A 16,783-nucleotide genomic window follows, 5' to 3' on the forward strand; every position below is an offset into this window, starting at 1 on the left:
ATAATCTTATTTCACCCCAATGTTTTAAACAATATAAATGTAAACGAACACTGTAAAGCTTTAAAACATGGTTAAAACTGCAATTTTTTATCACATGGATTGTAAGTCCTTGCATCAATAGCTGTCTACAGTATGAATTTGAGAATTGTTACATTGCTCCAGACCCACCCCTCAGCTTTTTACCAAAACAGACACAAGGTGCCCACTTTGATTATAGCTTTAAGCAATAATGGTGTCATTACGATATGATCTCCCCGTCACAACACAGCTGTAAGAGGTGTCATGGCTTGTCTGTTCTCAAAGCTGTACTCACTGAGCTCTTCTATTAATAATGGCCTTTAATAATGTACACCCCCCAATGATACAGTCATTAGTCTGGCTCACAGCTGCTGTGTGTCAGGTAACATGGTGACGCCTGGAATAGTCTGCTTACTGCAGGGTTTCAACACAATTAGTGGGGAGAGCCTTCTGTGGCCTGAGACTAAGCAGTGAACTGATATGGATGGATGAGGGTGTGACGTAACAGGGTGGTGGCCGTGGGTGATTGATGGGTTAATTAGACCTCAACTGTGGATATCAATGTCAATAAAATCTTCCATACATGGCCCTTCCGGTAATAGGAAAATATTATTTCACCTCAGACACTAAGATGCGTGAACACAATGACACAGACACACCCTCTCACTACAAGACACACGTGTACCTACCTGTTGATGCCGTGGCAGCGGCTCTGTTGGGGTCCAGTAGGGAGTGGATCCAGTTGGAAGCTCCCTGTTTGAAGTCTCTGAGCAGCAGGGCCGTGTCTCTTCTCACCATGCTCAGAGTGCTCACCTTCTCCACCTGCTTCTCTGCCTGGGGCTCCTCACCTGGGGTAGAGAGGGAGGGGGGAAAATGTAGTACCCATCACTCACCAGTATTGATCGGCATGCACAAACACCATGCACTACACTCAGGGGCAGTAAACCATCTCTGCACCCTCTCACAGTCTTACCTGCGTAGGCGCTGAGACACCTGGAGAGCACACTGAGGGGCAGTAGGGGGTCAAAGAGGGTGAGCAGGCGGGAGGGCGAGGCATAGGCGGTGAGCAGGATGGCAGGGTAGGCAGCTACGATGCCATCCGGCATCCGCACGCCGTGAGATGCAGCGCGCATCGATGTTGTAATACACAGGTTACCACCAGCACTGTCACCCGCCAGACAGACATTCTCCCCCGTCCAACCTGAGAGAGAGGAGAGTCAAAGTCAGTAGATTGAGGCAAGAGTGTGACAGAGAAACAGAAAGAGGGAGAGAAAGGAGAAAAGCTGAGTAAAAGTGAGAATCTGTATAACACTTCCAAGTCCCACTCTCTGTACCCATGTCTATATGGGGCAATGAGGGGGTGGTTGTTGATATGCAAGTACCATATAGGTGTTGTTTTATCTTGTCCCACAATGTTTTAGAATTGAGACATAAGTTGAGACTATGGCCATCAGTTGAGTGAGTTCCAAGCTAACCAGTCTTTAGCTTTCTGTCATAATAATCTATTAAGTACCAGGAAATATCCAAAGTAAATATTGAGAACATTGGGAATTAAGCCCATCTGAAAAAGCAGGTCTGTCTATTTATATATACAGTTGAAGTCAGAAGTTTACATACACCTTAGCCAAATACATTTAAACTCAGTTTTTCAATTCCTGACATTTTATCCTAGTAAAAATTCCCTGTCTTGGGTCAGTTAGGATCACCACTTTATTTTAAGAATGTGAAATGTCAGAATAATACTAGAGAGAAAGGTTTCTTTCAGCTTTTATTTATTTCATCACATTCCCAAGTAGGTCAGAAGTTTACATACACTCAATTAGTATTTGCTAGCATTGCCTTTAAATTGTTTAACTTGGGTCAAATGTTTCAGGTAGCCTTCCGCAAGCTCCCCACAATAAGTTGGGTGAATTTTGGACCATTCCTCCTTACTCGCACATGCTTTTTCAGTTCTGCCCACACATTTTCTATAGGATTGAGGTCAGGGCTTTGTGATAGCCACTCCAATACCGTGACTTTGTTGTCCTTAAGCCATTTTGCCACAACTTTGGTAGTATGCTTGGGGTCATTGTCCATTTGGAAGACCCATTTGCGACCAAGCTTTAACTTCCTGACTGATGTCTTGAGATATTGCTTCAATATATCCACATAATTTTCAGTCCTCATGATGCCATCTATTTTGTGAAGTGCACCAGTCCCTCCTGCAGCAAGGCACCCCCACAACATGATGCTGCCACCCCCGTGCTTCACGGTTGGGATGGTGTTCTTCGGCTTGCAAGCCTCCCCTTTAATCTCCAAACATAACGATGGTCATTATGGCCAAACAGTTCAATTTTTGTTTCATCAGACCAGAGAACATTTCTCCAAAAAGTATGATCTTTGTCCCCATGTGCAGTTACAAACTGTAGTCTGGCTTTTTTTTATGGTGGTTTTGGAGCAGTGGCTTCTTGCTGAGTGGCCTTTCAGGTTATGTCGATATATGACTTGTTTTACTGTGGATATAGATACTTTTGTACCCGTTTCCTCCAGCATCTTCACAGGGTCCTTTTGCTGTTGTTCTGGGATTGATTTGCACTAAAGTACGTTAATCTCTAGGAGACAGAAGGCATCTCCTTCCTGAGCGGTATGACAGCTGCATGGTCCCATGGTGTTTATACTTGCGTACTATTGTTTGTACAGATGAACGTGGTACCTTCAGACGTTTGGATATTGCTCCCAAGGATGAGGTCTTAGCAGATTTCTTTGAAGGTAGGCCTTGAAATAGATCCACTGGTACACCTCCAATTGACTAAAATGATGCCTATCAGAAGCTTCTAAAGCCATGACATCATTTTCAGGAATTTTCCAAGCTGTTTAAAGGCACATTCAACTTAGTGTATGTAAACTTCTGACCCACTGGAATTGTGATACAGTGAATTATAAGTGAAATAATCTGTCTGTAAACAATTGTTGGAAAAATGACTTGTGTCATGCACAAAGTAGATGTCCTAACAGAGTTGCCAAAACTAGAGTTTGTTAACAAGAAATTTGTGGAGTGGTTGAAAATACGAGTTTTAATGACTCAACCTAAGTGTACGTAAACTTCGACTTCAAATGTAGAGCATCAAAATGTTGTCAAAGACATTTCCCCCGGGGACATTAAAGCCCATTCTATTCTAAGATATAGTGGTAGTAGTGTGTTATCCTACCCAGCAGTAGGGTTAGATAGTGGTAATAGTGTGTTATCCTACCCAGCAGTAGGGTTAGATAGTGGTAGTAGTGTGTTATCCTACCCAGCAGTAGGGTTAGGGTTAGATAGTGGTAGTAGTGTGTTATCCTACCCAGCAGTAGGGTTAGATAGTGGTAGTAGTGTGTTATCCTACCCAGCAGTAGGGTTAGATAGTGGTAGTAGTGTGTTATCCTACCCAGCAGTAGGGTTAGATAGTGGTAGTAGTGTGTTATCCTACCCAGCAGTAGGGTTAGGGTTAGATAGTGGTAGTAGTGTGTTATCCTACCCAGCAGTAGGGTTAGATAGTGGTAGTAGTGTGTTATCCTACCCAGCAGTAGGGTTAGATAGTGGTAGTAGTGTGTTATCCTACCCAGCAGTAGGGTTAGATAGTGGTAGTAGTGTGTTATCCTACCCAGCAGTAGGGTTAGATAGTGGTAGTAATGTGTTATCCTACCCAGCAGTAGGGTTAGATAGTGGTAGTAGTGTGTTATCCTACCCAGCAGTAGGGTTAGGGTTAGATAGTGGTAGTAGTGTGTTATCCTACCCAGCAGTAGGGTTAGGGTTAGATAGTGGTAGTAGTGCGTTATCCTACCCAGCAGTAGGGTTAGGGTTAGATAGTGGTAGTAGTGTGTTATCCTACCCAGCAGTAGGGTTAGGGTTAGATAGTGGTAGTAGTGCGTTATCCTACCCAGCAGTAGGGTTAGATAGTGGTAGTAGTGCGTTATCCTACCCAGCAGTAGGGTTAGGGTTAGATAGTGGTAGTAGTGCGTTATCCTACCCAGCAGTAGGGTTAGATAGTGGTAGTAGTGTGTTATCCTACCCAGCAGTAGGGTTAGGGTTAGATAGTGGTAGTAGTGTGTTATCCTACCCAGCAGTAGGGTTAGGGTTAGATAGTGGTAGTAGTGCGTTATCCTACCCAGCAGTAGGGTTAGGGTTAGATAGTGGTAGTAGTGTGTTATCCTACCCAGCAGTAGGGTTAGGGTTAGATAGTGGTAGTAGTGCGTTATCCTACCCAGCAGTAGGGTTAGATAGTGGTAGTAGTGCGTTATCCTACCCAGCAGTAGGGTTAGGGTTAGATAGTGGTAGTAGTGCGTTATCCTACCCAGCAGTAGGGTTAGGGTTAGATAGTGGTAGTAGTGCGTTATCCTACCCAGCAGTAGGGTTAGGGTTAGATAGTGGTAGTAGTGCGTTATCCTACCCAGCAGTAGGGTTAGGGTTAGATAGTGGTAGTAGTGTTTTATCCTACCCAGCAGTAGGGTTAGGGTTAGATAGTGGTAGTAGTGTGTTATCCTACCCAGCAGTAGGGTTAGGGTTAGATAGTGGTAGTAGTGTGTTATCCTACCCAGCAGTAGGGTTAGGGTTAGATAGTGGTAGTAGTGCGTTATCCTACCCAGCAGTAGGGTTAGATAGTGGTAGTAGTGTGTTATCCTACCCAGCAGTAGGGTTAGGGTTAGATAGTGGTAGTAGTGTGTTATCCTACCCAGCAGTAGGGTTAGATAGTGGTAGTAGTGTGTTATCCTACCCAGCAGTAGGGTTAGGGTTAGATAGTGGTAGTAGTGTGTTATCCTACCCAGCAGTAGGGTTAGGGTTAGATAGTGGTAGTAGTGTGTTATCCTACCCAGCAGTAGGGTTAGGGTTAGATAGTGGTAGTAGTGCGTTATCCTACCCAGCAGTAGGGTTAGGGTTAGATAGTGGTAGTAGTGTGTTATCCTACCCAGCAGTAGGGTTAGATAGTGGTAGTAGTGTGTTATCCTACCCAGCAGTAGGGTTAGATAGTGGTAGTAGTGTGTTATCCTACCCAGCAGTAGGGTTAGATAGTGGTAGTAGTGTGTTATCCTACCCAGCAGTAGGTGGTTATTGATGGCCCGGCAGTAGGGTTAGATAGTGGTAGTAGTGTGTTATCCTACCCAGCAGTAGGTGGTTATTGATGGCCCGGCAGTAGGGTTAGATAGTGGTAGTAGTGTGTTATCCTACCCAGCAACTGGTGGTTCTTGATGGCCCAGCAGTAGGCGTAAAAGCAGTCCTCCAGGGCCCTGGGGAAGGGGGCTTCAGGGGCCAGAGAGTAGTCCACAGACAGGATGGGCACACCCAGGTCCTGAGACCAGCTCTTCAGGTACGGCTGGAGAAGAGAGAAAGGGGGTGAAAGGAGTGAGTGTCCTGTAGATGGTGTAACCCCCTACCAGGGCAGGCAGAGTGCTGTTTGCAGTTCTGAAGGCTTCTTAGTGCCCCCTAGCTAGCTTTACAGGATGTGGTGTTGGAAAGGATAGGAGAGAGGTCCTGGTATCAGATGCCCACCTTGCAGGTTCTGTATTGGTGAACTACCAACCCAACCATACACTGCCTAACTCAAGTGGCAGCTTGGTAATTCTGTTATGAAAATACCAGTTATGTGCACTGTGCTCACCTTGCTCTCACTACACAGGGGTGGTGTTAACCTGTTGTTGCTATACAATTTGATGTCATGGTAGCTAAATGATTAGCATTCTTAGACATACTTTCCAGATCAAACATCATTAGAATACTTGCTTTTGATATTATAACCTTGTACAGTCATCAAGTACTTAGCTAAGTGAGAAGTCAAGAGTGCATACATTTGACAATAAATCTCATCTGACAATATTAGTCTGCCCTCCTCTACAGAAGTTTCTCTCCTGTCCTTCGATCGCTCCATTGCCACTCCTCTTCTCTCTAAGCATCAGTGACATTGTCAGTAGTGACAGCTCTGCCTCTCTAAACAATACACAGAGAGCCTCACCTCAGTGGCCCATGACTGGATGTGACCACATCACACTGCCAGACACCACCTGAACACCATCCCTGGGAATCTGCCCTGCACTCAAAGCCACGCTGTCATAATGGATCCCAGTCTGGCACCGCTGACGTGTGTGGTGTGGTGTGCGCGTGTGCCTGCGTGCCAATTTGAACGATCGTCATTGTCAGTACATGATGCGTTTTGAAACCCGTCAGCGCCTCTGGCCAGGTCTGCCAATGACAAGGCTTGCCAGCGGACCCCATAGAGAGAGATGAATGCCCTCACAGACTCTATCCATCTCATCACTGGCCAGGGGGAGGAAGGAAGAACAGAGTGGGTACAGTGAAGGAGGGAGAAAGGAAAGCAAAGAGCAGAGGTGGATTACAAAAATGACAGAAGAGGTCATTAGGACAAATGAGAGTAGAGAGCAAAGGGAATAATGATCAGAAAGGAGGAAAGCGTAGAGGACAGGGTTAGAGGAGAGAGTCTAAAGCATGGAGATCACACACAGACAGACATCTTCCATTAGGGCCTATGTAATATAAAGCCATAATAACTTCATGCAGAGTTCCAGGCTAATTCAACATGACAGGCTTGTTCCTCCTCAGATCACTTCCTATAGCCTCTGGTTGCAAGGCTATTGGAGATCAAGGGACTGCCAGTCCACTCTGGTTTCATGGTGATGCGTCTCAGTGGTTTAAAGTACCCTGCTGGTTATATAATACAGGGGGGAGAGGGAGAGAGAGGAGATGGAATGAAGAGGGAGGAGAGACAGACAGGAATGGATTTGGGGGAAAGAGGGGCTGGCCTGCACCAATCACTGGATAATAGAGTGATATAAATATATAAGTCAGTTTGTGTCCATCAACCATATTGGATGAATTAAACAGTCATTAGCAGGAACGGCTCATTACAGGGAAGCCATGGAAAGAAAACACAATCATTCCGAACATATCCTCAAGACCACCAAGTACCCATCTAACAACGCAATTCTCAAACTATTCATTAGAATGGTTTGATTCCAGTTAACAAAAATAATAAATAAAAAAAGACATTGGGGTCTTGAACATGATAGGCTGTGGAGAGAACCAGGCCACACACCATGGGTTCCCACCATATAGACACTAGTTAGGTTAAAGGTGAAACGTGACGGTCAATTCCTCCCCAACAAACAAACGAGAAGAGAATGTGTTATTACCTCGTGAGACTTGGAGGTCTGAGCCACAAAGCCTCCTCCGTGGTAGTGCACCAGGAGCCAGCGAGAAGGGGGGCTCTGCTTGGTCTTCATTCCCAGAGACAGGGAGATAGGACCCCCCTCAGAACGGGACAGGGACAGCAACGCCTCACTGTCCTACAGAAGAGGGAGACAGAGACAGCCAGAGAATCACTATCGCAATCAAAGCTAGAAAAAAAAATCTGTTTTCACTTCAATTGCTACAGATGTTGATTTGTCCGTTTGCTTTACAGCTCTCTGTTGAACAAGCCCTTCAGTACTAGCTAGGACTAGCTGTGTGGTTTGTTCTCTGCTCCAGACTGTCCTTCCAGCTCCACCACAAACACACTATTCTCATTCCCATTCATTAACATTAGCAGGGAACAGCAGTGGCTTTCGCTTGTGTTTGCCACATAAGACAACAGCTTTTTGACTGAGCAGGATCAAAGAGTGAGTTTAAAGTGTTGGCTGATATCATGTCTGGTTTAATACCAGACTACAGATGCTCAGCTCTGCTGTTCAATACCTCCCCAAATAAATAAAGTGTGTGTGTGTGGATTTAAAGGGATTAAGAGCTGCGGATGAGCAGAGAAGACACTGTCATTTACTACAGCTGCTCTCAAACAAAGGAAACGCAAAGTAACAGAATCCCTTGATGTTCAAGCATTTCACGCAGGAAGGGGCTTCTCAACAGCTGATGAAAGCAGCAGCTTAAAGCCAATTAACTTGGGAAATACACACTGTCAGACTGCTGCTGTCAAAGGTTTTACAGCAACAGCAGCACACTTTGATCTACCAGTCAAAGGTTCTGCTTGTCAGATTTGAAAGGTTAACAAAAGTGAACTTTGACCTACAATCAGCTGAGACTGGAATGTAACCAGTATGAGACCAAGGTTGTATTCACTGGGAACCAAAGAACAAAGCGGGACCGACAGTTGAAGTCAAATACATTAGCCAAATACATTTACTCAGTTTTTCCACAATTCCTGGCATTTAATCCTAGTAAAAAATTCCCCGTCTTAGGTCAGTTAGCATCACCACTTTATTTTAAATCTGTGAAATGTCAGAATAATAGTAGAGAATTATTTATTTCAGCTTTTATTTCTTTCATCACATTCCCAGTGGGTCAGCAGTTAACATACACTCAACTAGTATTTGGTAACATTATCTTTAAATTGTTTAACTTGGGTCAAACGTTTCAGGTAGCCTTCCACAAGCTTCCCATAATAAGTTGGGTGAATTTTGGCACATTCCTCCTGACAGAGCTGGTGTAACCGAGTCTAGTTTGTAGGCCTCCTTGCTCACTCACACTTTTTCAGTTCTGCCCACACATTTTCTGTAGGATTGAGGTCAGTGCTTTGTGATGGCCACTCCAATACCTTGACTTTGTTGTCCTTAAGCCATTTTGCCACAATTTTGGAAGTATGCTTGGGGTCATTGTCCATTGGGAAGACCCATTTGCGACCAAGCTTTAACTTCATGACTGATGTCTTGAGATGTTGCTTTAATCTTTCCACATAATTTTCCGTCCTCATGATGCCATTTATTTTGTGAAGTGCACCAATCCCTCCTGCAGCAAAGCACCCCCACAACATGATGCTGCCACCCCCGTGCTTCACAGTTGGGATGGTGTTCTTCAGCTTGCAAGCCTCCCCCTTTGTCCTCTAAACATAACGATTGTCATTATGGCCAAACACGTCAATTTTTGTTTCATCAGACCAGAGGACATTTCTCCAAAAAATGATATTTGTCCCCATATCCCGTTGCAAACCGTAGTCTGGCTTTTTTTTCTCACCGATTCCTGAAGTTTGCACACCTACAGTGGCCCTCTTGTGTTATCCATCAAAATTATCTCCAGCATCCTATTCTAGTACATGTGAAAGATGATGCTACAACAATAAAAAACAGAAAACGTATGCTCTTTCTTTCTTTTTTCTTCTACCAGATCTACTGTGTTATATTCTCCTACATTAAATTAACATTTGAATGTTTCCATTCAAATGATACCAAGAATATGCATAACCTTGCCTCTGGGGCTGAGCTACAGACAGTTAGATTAGGGTATGTCTTCAGGCGGAAATTGAGAACAAGGGATGCAGCCATAAAAGGCACAGTCAACTCAGTGTATGTAAACTTCTGACCCATTGGAATTATGATACAGTGAATTATAAGTTAAATATTCGGTCTAAACAATTGAATCGGATAAAAAAAAAAGGTATTTGAGTCACTTCAAACTGCCAATATAAACAGGGCTTTAGTTACCTGTCCCTCCCTCAGCTCGAAGGAGATCAGCCTCATCTGTACGGGGCCAGGGCCGGTGTGGGCCGACGGGGCCTCTATGGTGACAGTGAGGTGGGGATCAGCCACCAGCGGGAGGTCAAAGGGCACAGGGGGCACTGAGAGGGCACGGTTCACCTTCACCTGGGTGGATGTCATACTGGCTAGACTCTGAGGGGGAGAGTGGAAGGAAAGGAAGAAGAAGATTACTTTGTTATGCGTCACAGATACATTGTAATGTTTCAGTCTTTTCCTTTAGGAGGAGGGACAAGAAAGAGAGGGAAGGCTGAGGGCAAATCAGATAAACATTCATAACATCATTTCATTATTTTGATCTTCCGGTCATTTGTAGGTCAATAAACTTGACCAAAGACAAAGCTGAGAGCATCTCCTCGTGGCAGGAAAGAATCCAGTAAAACCTAAACAGTGACAGTATTACAAGCTCTGCAACTACATAACTATGAGAGGAATGAAAGACAGAGTCAAGATAGCCAACAGGACAAACGCTGAGCAACACTTACAAGGGAAGAGTATTCTACCACTGAGCTGTACATCCCAGGGCAAGGGAAGAGTATTCTACCACTGAGCTGTACATCCCAGCGCAAGGGAAGAGTATTCTACCACTGAGCTGTACATCCCAGGGCAAGGGAAGAGTATTCTACCACTGAGCTGAACATCCCAGGGCAAGGGAAGAGTAATCTACCACTGGGCTGTACATCCCAGGGCAAGGGAAGAGTAATCTACCACTGAGCTGTACATCCCAGGGCAAGGGAAGAGTAATCTACCACTGAGCTGTACATCCCAGGGCAAGGGAAGAGTAATCTACCACTGAGCTGTACATCCCAGGGCAAGGGAAGAGTATTCTACCACTGAGCTGTACATCCCAGGGCAAGGGAAGAGTAATCTACCACCGAGCTGTACATCCCAGGGCACGGGAAGAGTAATCTACCACTGAGCTGTACATCCCAGGGCAAGGGAAGAGTATTCTACCACTGAGCTGTACATCCCAGCGCAAGGGAAGAGTAATCTACCACTGAGCTGTACATCCCAGGGCAAGTGGAGTATTCTACCACTGAGCTGTACATCCCAGGGCAAGGGAAGAGTATTCTACCACTGAGCTGTACATCCCAGCGCAAGGGAAGAGTAATCTACCACTGAGCTGTACATCCCAGGGCAAGTGAAGAGTATTCTACCACTTAGCTGTACATCCCAGGGCAAGGGAAGAGTATTCTACCACTGGGCTGTACATCCCAGGGTAAGGGAAGAGTAATCTACCACTGGGCTGTACATCCCAGGGCAAGGGAAGAGTAATCTACCACTGAGCTGTACATCCCAGGGCAAGTGAAGAGTAATCTACCACTGAGCTGTACATCCCAGGGCAAGGGAAGAGTAATCTACCACTGGGCTGTACATCCCAGGGCAAGGGAAGAGTAATCTACCACTGAGCTGTACATCCCAGGGCAAGGGAAGAGTAATCTACCACTGAGCTGTACATCCCAGGGCAAGGGAAGAGTAATCTACCACTGAGCTGTACATCCCAGGGCAAGGGAAGAGTATTCTACCACTGAGCTGTACATCCCAGGGCAAGGGAAGAGTAATCTACCACCGAGCTGTACATCCCAGGGCACGGGAAGAGTAATCTACCACTGAGCTGTACATCCCAGCGCAAGGGAAGAGTATTCTACCACTGAGCTGTACATCCCAGCGCAAGGGAAGAGTATTCTACCACTGAGCTGTACATCCCAGCGCAAGGGAAGAGTAATCTACCACTGAGCTGTACATCCCAGGGCAAGTGAAGAGTATTCTACCACTGAGCTGTACATCCCAGGGCAAGGGAAGAGTATTCTACCACTGAGCTGTACATCCCAGCACAAGGGAAGAGTAATCTACCACTGAGCTGTACATCCCAGGGCAAGTGAAGAGTATTCTACCACTTAGCTGTACATCCCAGGGCAAGGGAAGAGTATTCTACCACTGAGCTGTACATCCCAGGGCAAGGGAAGAGTAATCTACCACTGAGCTGTACATCCCAGGGCAAGGGAAGAGTAATCTACCACTGAGCTGTACATCCCAGGGCAAGGGAAGAGTAATCTACCACTGGGCTGTACATCCCAGGGTAAGGGAAGAGTAATCTACCACTGGGCTGTACATCCCAGGGCAAGGGAAGAGTAATCTACCACTGAGCTGTACATCCCAGGGCAAGGGAAGAGTATTCTACCACTGAGCTGTACATCCCAGGGCAAGGGAAGAGTAATCTACCACCGAGCTGTACATCCCAGGGCACGGGAAGAGTAATCTACCACTGAGCTGTACATCCCAGGGCAAGGGAAGAGTATTCTACCACTGAGCTGTACATCCCAGCGCAAGGGAAGAGTAATCTACCACTGAGCTGTACATCCCAGGGCAAGTGAAGAGTATTCTACCACTGAGCTGTACATCCCAGGGCAAGGGAAGAGTATTCTACCACTGAGCTGTACATCCCAGCACAAGGGAAGAGTAATCTACCACTGAGCTGTACATCCCAGGGCAAGGGAAGAGTATTCTACCACTGAGCTGTACATCCCAGGGCAAGGGAAGAGTATTCTACCACTGAGCTGTACATCCCAGCACAAGGGAAGAGTAATCTACCACTGAGCTGTACATCCCAGCACAAGGGAAGAGTAATCTACCACTGAGCTGTACATCCCAGGGCAAGTGAAGAGTATTCTACCACTTAGCTGTACATCCCAGGGCAAGGGAAGAGTATTCTACCACTGGGCTGTACATCCCAGGGTAAGGGAAGAGTAATCTACCACTGGGCTGTACATCCCAGGGCAAGGGAAGAGTAATCTACCACTGAACTGTACATCCCAGGGCAAGGGAAGAGTAATCTACCACTGAGCTGTACATCCCAGGGCAAGGGAAGAGTAATCTACCACTGGGCTGTACATCCCAGGGCAAGGGAAGAGTAATCTACCACTGAGCTGTACATCCCAGGGCAAGGGAAGAGTAATCTACCACTGAGCTGTACATCCCAGGGCAAGGGAAGAGTATTCTACCAGCGACCCGTTCCAGGGTCCGTCCAGAGTGGTCAGTGACTCACAGATAGAACCTCAGTCTCTGTGATGTTCCAGAAGGCCTTCCAAAAATGGACGTCCAGGTTCTGAGTGATGCGTTCAAACTCCGCCCCCCTTAACTCCGGGTCGATGGCGTACTTCCCTGAGGTAAAGAAGGAGCTGGCTGCTACACCTGGAGACAGAGGGAAGGGGGAGAGAAGATAGTGGAGAGATGGTTGTAGGAGGCAGGCAAGAAGGAGAGGGCAATAGACAGTTGCAGGTAAAAAGAGAAGGGGGGACAAGGTAGTGGAAGTAGCAGAGGGAAAAATGTATAGGTATGGATAAAGATGAATGACAGAAAAGGGACATGGAAAACAGGGAGTGAGTGGATGCTAACACATAAACTCACCAATTCAACTCACTGACAGAATCACAGGGATGGGGAGGCAGAGAGAGCGATAGCCATGAGTGGAGGCAGTAGATGCTACTGTTAAACATAACTCTTTCAATCCCTGTAGCTACAGGAGTGTCTGGATGAGACGGAGCAGTGGTCACCTGTTGTCCAGGAGAGCTGAATTGTATGGCTATTTGTTCCACCAGAGCACTAAAACAGAGGATTCCCCTAATCTAATTAAACACTAAGACTTGGTCACACTATGCCTGTGGTCACCTATTAACCATGTCAAAGCCTGGCTCTATCTCCCAGACTGAGACTACGGTAGTGGTCAGGGGGACAGACACTCACCATATGGTGCAATACCTCCTTCCTCCACTGGGAAGCAGCAAAAAGCAAAAGACAGTGTTAGATCATATTGTGTGTGTGCCATCACATCCTTCATAAACAACAGGTGTAGACTAACAGTGAAATGCTTACTTGTGTATGTGTGCTGTACGGAGAAGGTGCTTTCTGTACTCATAAGTGTCCATATATCAATGACCTATGAAATGTTGGAATCCTTCTTGACTGTAATGTGATTTGGTGATTCAAATAAACTATTTCAAATGTGTGCGTGGGTTAATGTAAGTAAGTCTCCCTATAAATGACCCTTTAACCTCTTCAACCTATGGGGGCGCTATGTCATTATTGGATAAAAAAAACGTGCCTGTTTTAAGCGCAATATTTTGTCACGAAAAGATGCTCGAGTATGCATATAATTGGCAGCTTTGGAAAGAAAACACTACCGTTTCCAAAACTGCAAATATATTATCTGTGAGTGCCCCAGAACTGATGCTACAGGCGAAACCAAGATGAAACTTCAAACAGGAAATGAGCAGGATTTGACGCTCTGTTTTTCATTGTCTCCTTATATGGTTGTGAAAGCGCCACAAATTAGCCTGCCCTTTCTATCGTTTCTCCAGGTTTTCTGCAGCATTGTGACGTATTTGTAGGCATATCATTGGAAGATTGGCCATAAGAGACTACATTTACCAGGGGTCCACCCGGTGTCCTTTGTTGAAATTGTTGCGTAATCTCCAAGCTGCTCGCATTCATCCATGTGATTGAGACAGAGAGGAGACTTCCAGAAATGATATATCATGAAGAGATATGTGAAATACACCTTGAGGATTGATTCTAAACAACGTTTACCATGTTTCAGTCGATATTATGGAGTTAATGTGGAAGAAAGTTTGGCGTTTGGATGAATGAATTTTCGTTTTTCTTTGGTAGCCAAACATGACGCAGAAAACGGACCGATTTCTCCTGCACAAATAATCTTTCAGTAAAAACGGAACATTTGCTATCTAACTGAGTCTCCTCATTGAAAACATCCGAAGTTCTTCAAAGGTAAATGATTTTATTTGAATGGTTTTCTGTTTTTGGTGAAAATGTTGCCTGCTGAATGCTAACGCAAAATGCTAACGCTAAATGCTAACGCGAGCTATCAATACTGTTACACAAATGCTTGTTTTGCTATGGTTGAGAAGCATATTTTTGAAAATCTGAGATGATAGTGTTGTTAACAAAAGGCTAAGCTTGAGAGCTAGCATATTGATTTCATTTGCGATTTTCATGAATAGTTAACGTTGCGTTATGGTAATGAGCTTGAGGCTGTATTCACGATCCCGGATCCGGGATGGCTCGACGCAAGAAGTTAATGATGTATTGTATCTAGCATTGATATTCACCCTCACAATCCCTTCAAGTCAACAGAGTTGCCATGTCAGTAGAATGGTTTAGGATGTAAATGAGAATGAATTAATGATTGAGTTGCTTTTGTTTCCATCAATAGGGAGGTTTGCTGGTGCCACTGACCAATGCCTGACTGGTGGCGCCTGTAGTTCTCTCCGAAAGCCACCAGGCCGATGGCTATGGTCTGCAGACAGGGTCGGATGGCTGGAGTGAACTGGAAAAGGAGAGACATGAAACCAATCACAACAAAATACTTTTCCCTGAGGCTAACAGAAAGGGCCTCAAGATCATCCCAAAAGTATTCTGCCCTCCCAGTCTCCTCCCCCCCCCCACCTGGAATCCGAGGCAGCGTCCGTAGAAGCAGCCCTTGTGCATGGAGGAGTACTCCCGGATGAAGCTCTGGCTGAGGCCACTCTCCTCGTGGAAGAAGAGGTTCCCGTGGCTGTTGTCGTGCAGCAGTCGCTGGGCCAGGTAGAGCAGGGCTCTCAGCTGACATAGGGCTGAGCAGTAGGCCTCCATCTCCCCTGCGTTGTGGGCCGTCCGAAAGAAGATGCTGCGTCGGTTGGTGGAGATGTAGCGCCCCTTGTGGATGATGTGGAGAATGCAGCAGCGCACCACCTAAGAGCGGGGTGGGAGGAGGAAAAGTGCTGTGTGTGTGAGTGATAGAAATGACATTCAAAAAAGAGAATGTGTGAGAGACAATAACGACAGGTACAGAAAAAAAGAGTGAAAGACAGACCATGAAAAAGGTGGAGACAGAAATTCAGAGACATTTAATAAGAGGTAAGCAGCTGGCAGAGAGGTCATGATTTCTCATCCATACAAGAGGGAGCCTGAATAGGTTATATTATGACACTCAATTGGTAGAAGAAAAAAAAACAGAATACAAAATAAACTTAAGGCATACGATGCTGGTGTTGAATTTTTCCCAATGTTGAGAGACCGTTAGGAACACACATACACACTCCCTCTTAACGCTCACACACTCACTCTTGGGGTGGCAGGTAGCCTAGTGGTTAGAGCGTTGGACTAGTAGCCGGAAGGTTGCTAGATCGAATGACCGAGCTGACAAGGTAAAAATCTGTCGCTCTGCCCCTGAACAACACATTTAACCCACTGTTCCTAGGCAGTCATTGAAAATAAGAATTTGTTCTTAACCAACTTGCCTAGTAAAATAAAAGGTAAACATTTTTTCTTTTTTAAACTAGGGAGTTGTCGCACAGACACAGACCCTGCCATCCTACCTTGACTAGAGAGCGGTATCCATTGGCTGGTATGTGTGGGTCAAAGTCAAAGTGGTGGTAGACCGCAGCAAAGCCGGAGATGACAGGTTCCAGGCTGCGGGCGTGCTCCTGGATCAGGGTCATGGTGTCCACCAGTCGCTGTGCCGTGCCCCCCTGGGACCCCTTAGCACCCTCAGAGAAGAACGTAGCATTCTCCTCACACACACTGTACAGAGCAGTAAACACCGCCTTAGTGTCCATCACTGGGGGGGAAGAGAGGGAAGCCTGAAACAGTCAGCATGCAACAACAAAGACTGATCATGTCTAATTCCAAAAAAAGATCTATGGCCATACTTAATACTCACTTCAATCAAATGGCTAACCCACTATAGCAGCACACAACAGTTGATTTGGAGTAAGAGTCTATCCCATGACATACCAGACAACATACACATAGACACATTCAGAAAAACAGACCTTGTTTGTATCATTACCTAGCGACGCAATACTGCTGCTACTAGGGTGGCACATTTTGGCGAATATTCAGAGGTGAAAACTTTCCGTAGGATTTAAAAAAAATGGGAATTAATGGGAATATATGCAAATTAATACCATTTAAAAATGAGATTTCTTTTGCATTGGATATACACTGCTCAAAAAAAATAAAGGAAACACTTAAACAACACAATGTAACTCCAAGTCAATCACACTTCTGTGAAATAAAACTGTCCACTTAGGAAGCAACACTGATTGACAATACATTTCACATGTTGTTGTACAAATGGAATAGACACCAGGTGGAAATAATAGGCAATTAGCAAGACACCACCAATAAAGGAGTGGTTCTGCAGGTGATAACCACAGACAACTTCTCAGTTCCTATGCTTCCTGGCTGATGTTTTGGTCACTTTTGAATGCTGGCGGTG

The 16,783-nt window shown here is 45.5% G+C and overlaps 1 protein-coding gene across 5 annotated transcripts in view; it reads right to left on the reverse strand.

Moving 5' to 3' along the window:
- The window catches only part of LOC118378535 (hormone-sensitive lipase-like), a 52,558-nt gene that overhangs the window by 9,846 nt on the left and 25,929 nt on the right, over nucleotides 1–16,783 (reverse strand). For all 5 annotated transcript variants that reach the window (XM_052494737.1, XM_035765522.2, XM_052494736.1 and 2 more), the window contains 9 exons: nucleotides 15,879–16,120; nucleotides 14,968–15,252; nucleotides 14,758–14,848; nucleotides 12,551–12,696; nucleotides 9,454–9,639; nucleotides 7,177–7,329; nucleotides 5,201–5,345; nucleotides 992–1,219; nucleotides 708–866 (listed from right to left, as the gene is read on the reverse strand). In XM_052494737.1, coding sequence (XP_052350697.1) covers nucleotides 708–866; nucleotides 992–1,219; nucleotides 5,201–5,345; nucleotides 7,177–7,329; nucleotides 9,454–9,639; nucleotides 12,551–12,696; nucleotides 14,758–14,848; nucleotides 14,968–15,252; nucleotides 15,879–16,120 — 1,635 coding nt within the window. The remainder of the gene's footprint in view (nucleotides 1–707; nucleotides 867–991; nucleotides 1,220–5,200; nucleotides 5,346–7,176; nucleotides 7,330–9,453; nucleotides 9,640–12,550; nucleotides 12,697–14,757; nucleotides 14,849–14,967; nucleotides 15,253–15,878; nucleotides 16,121–16,783) is intronic.

The sequence above is a fragment of the Oncorhynchus keta genome, chromosome 34 (assembly GCF_023373465.1).
Source record: "Oncorhynchus keta strain PuntledgeMale-10-30-2019 chromosome 34, Oket_V2, whole genome shotgun sequence".
Lineage (NCBI taxonomy): Eukaryota > Metazoa > Chordata > Actinopteri > Salmoniformes > Salmonidae > Oncorhynchus > Oncorhynchus keta.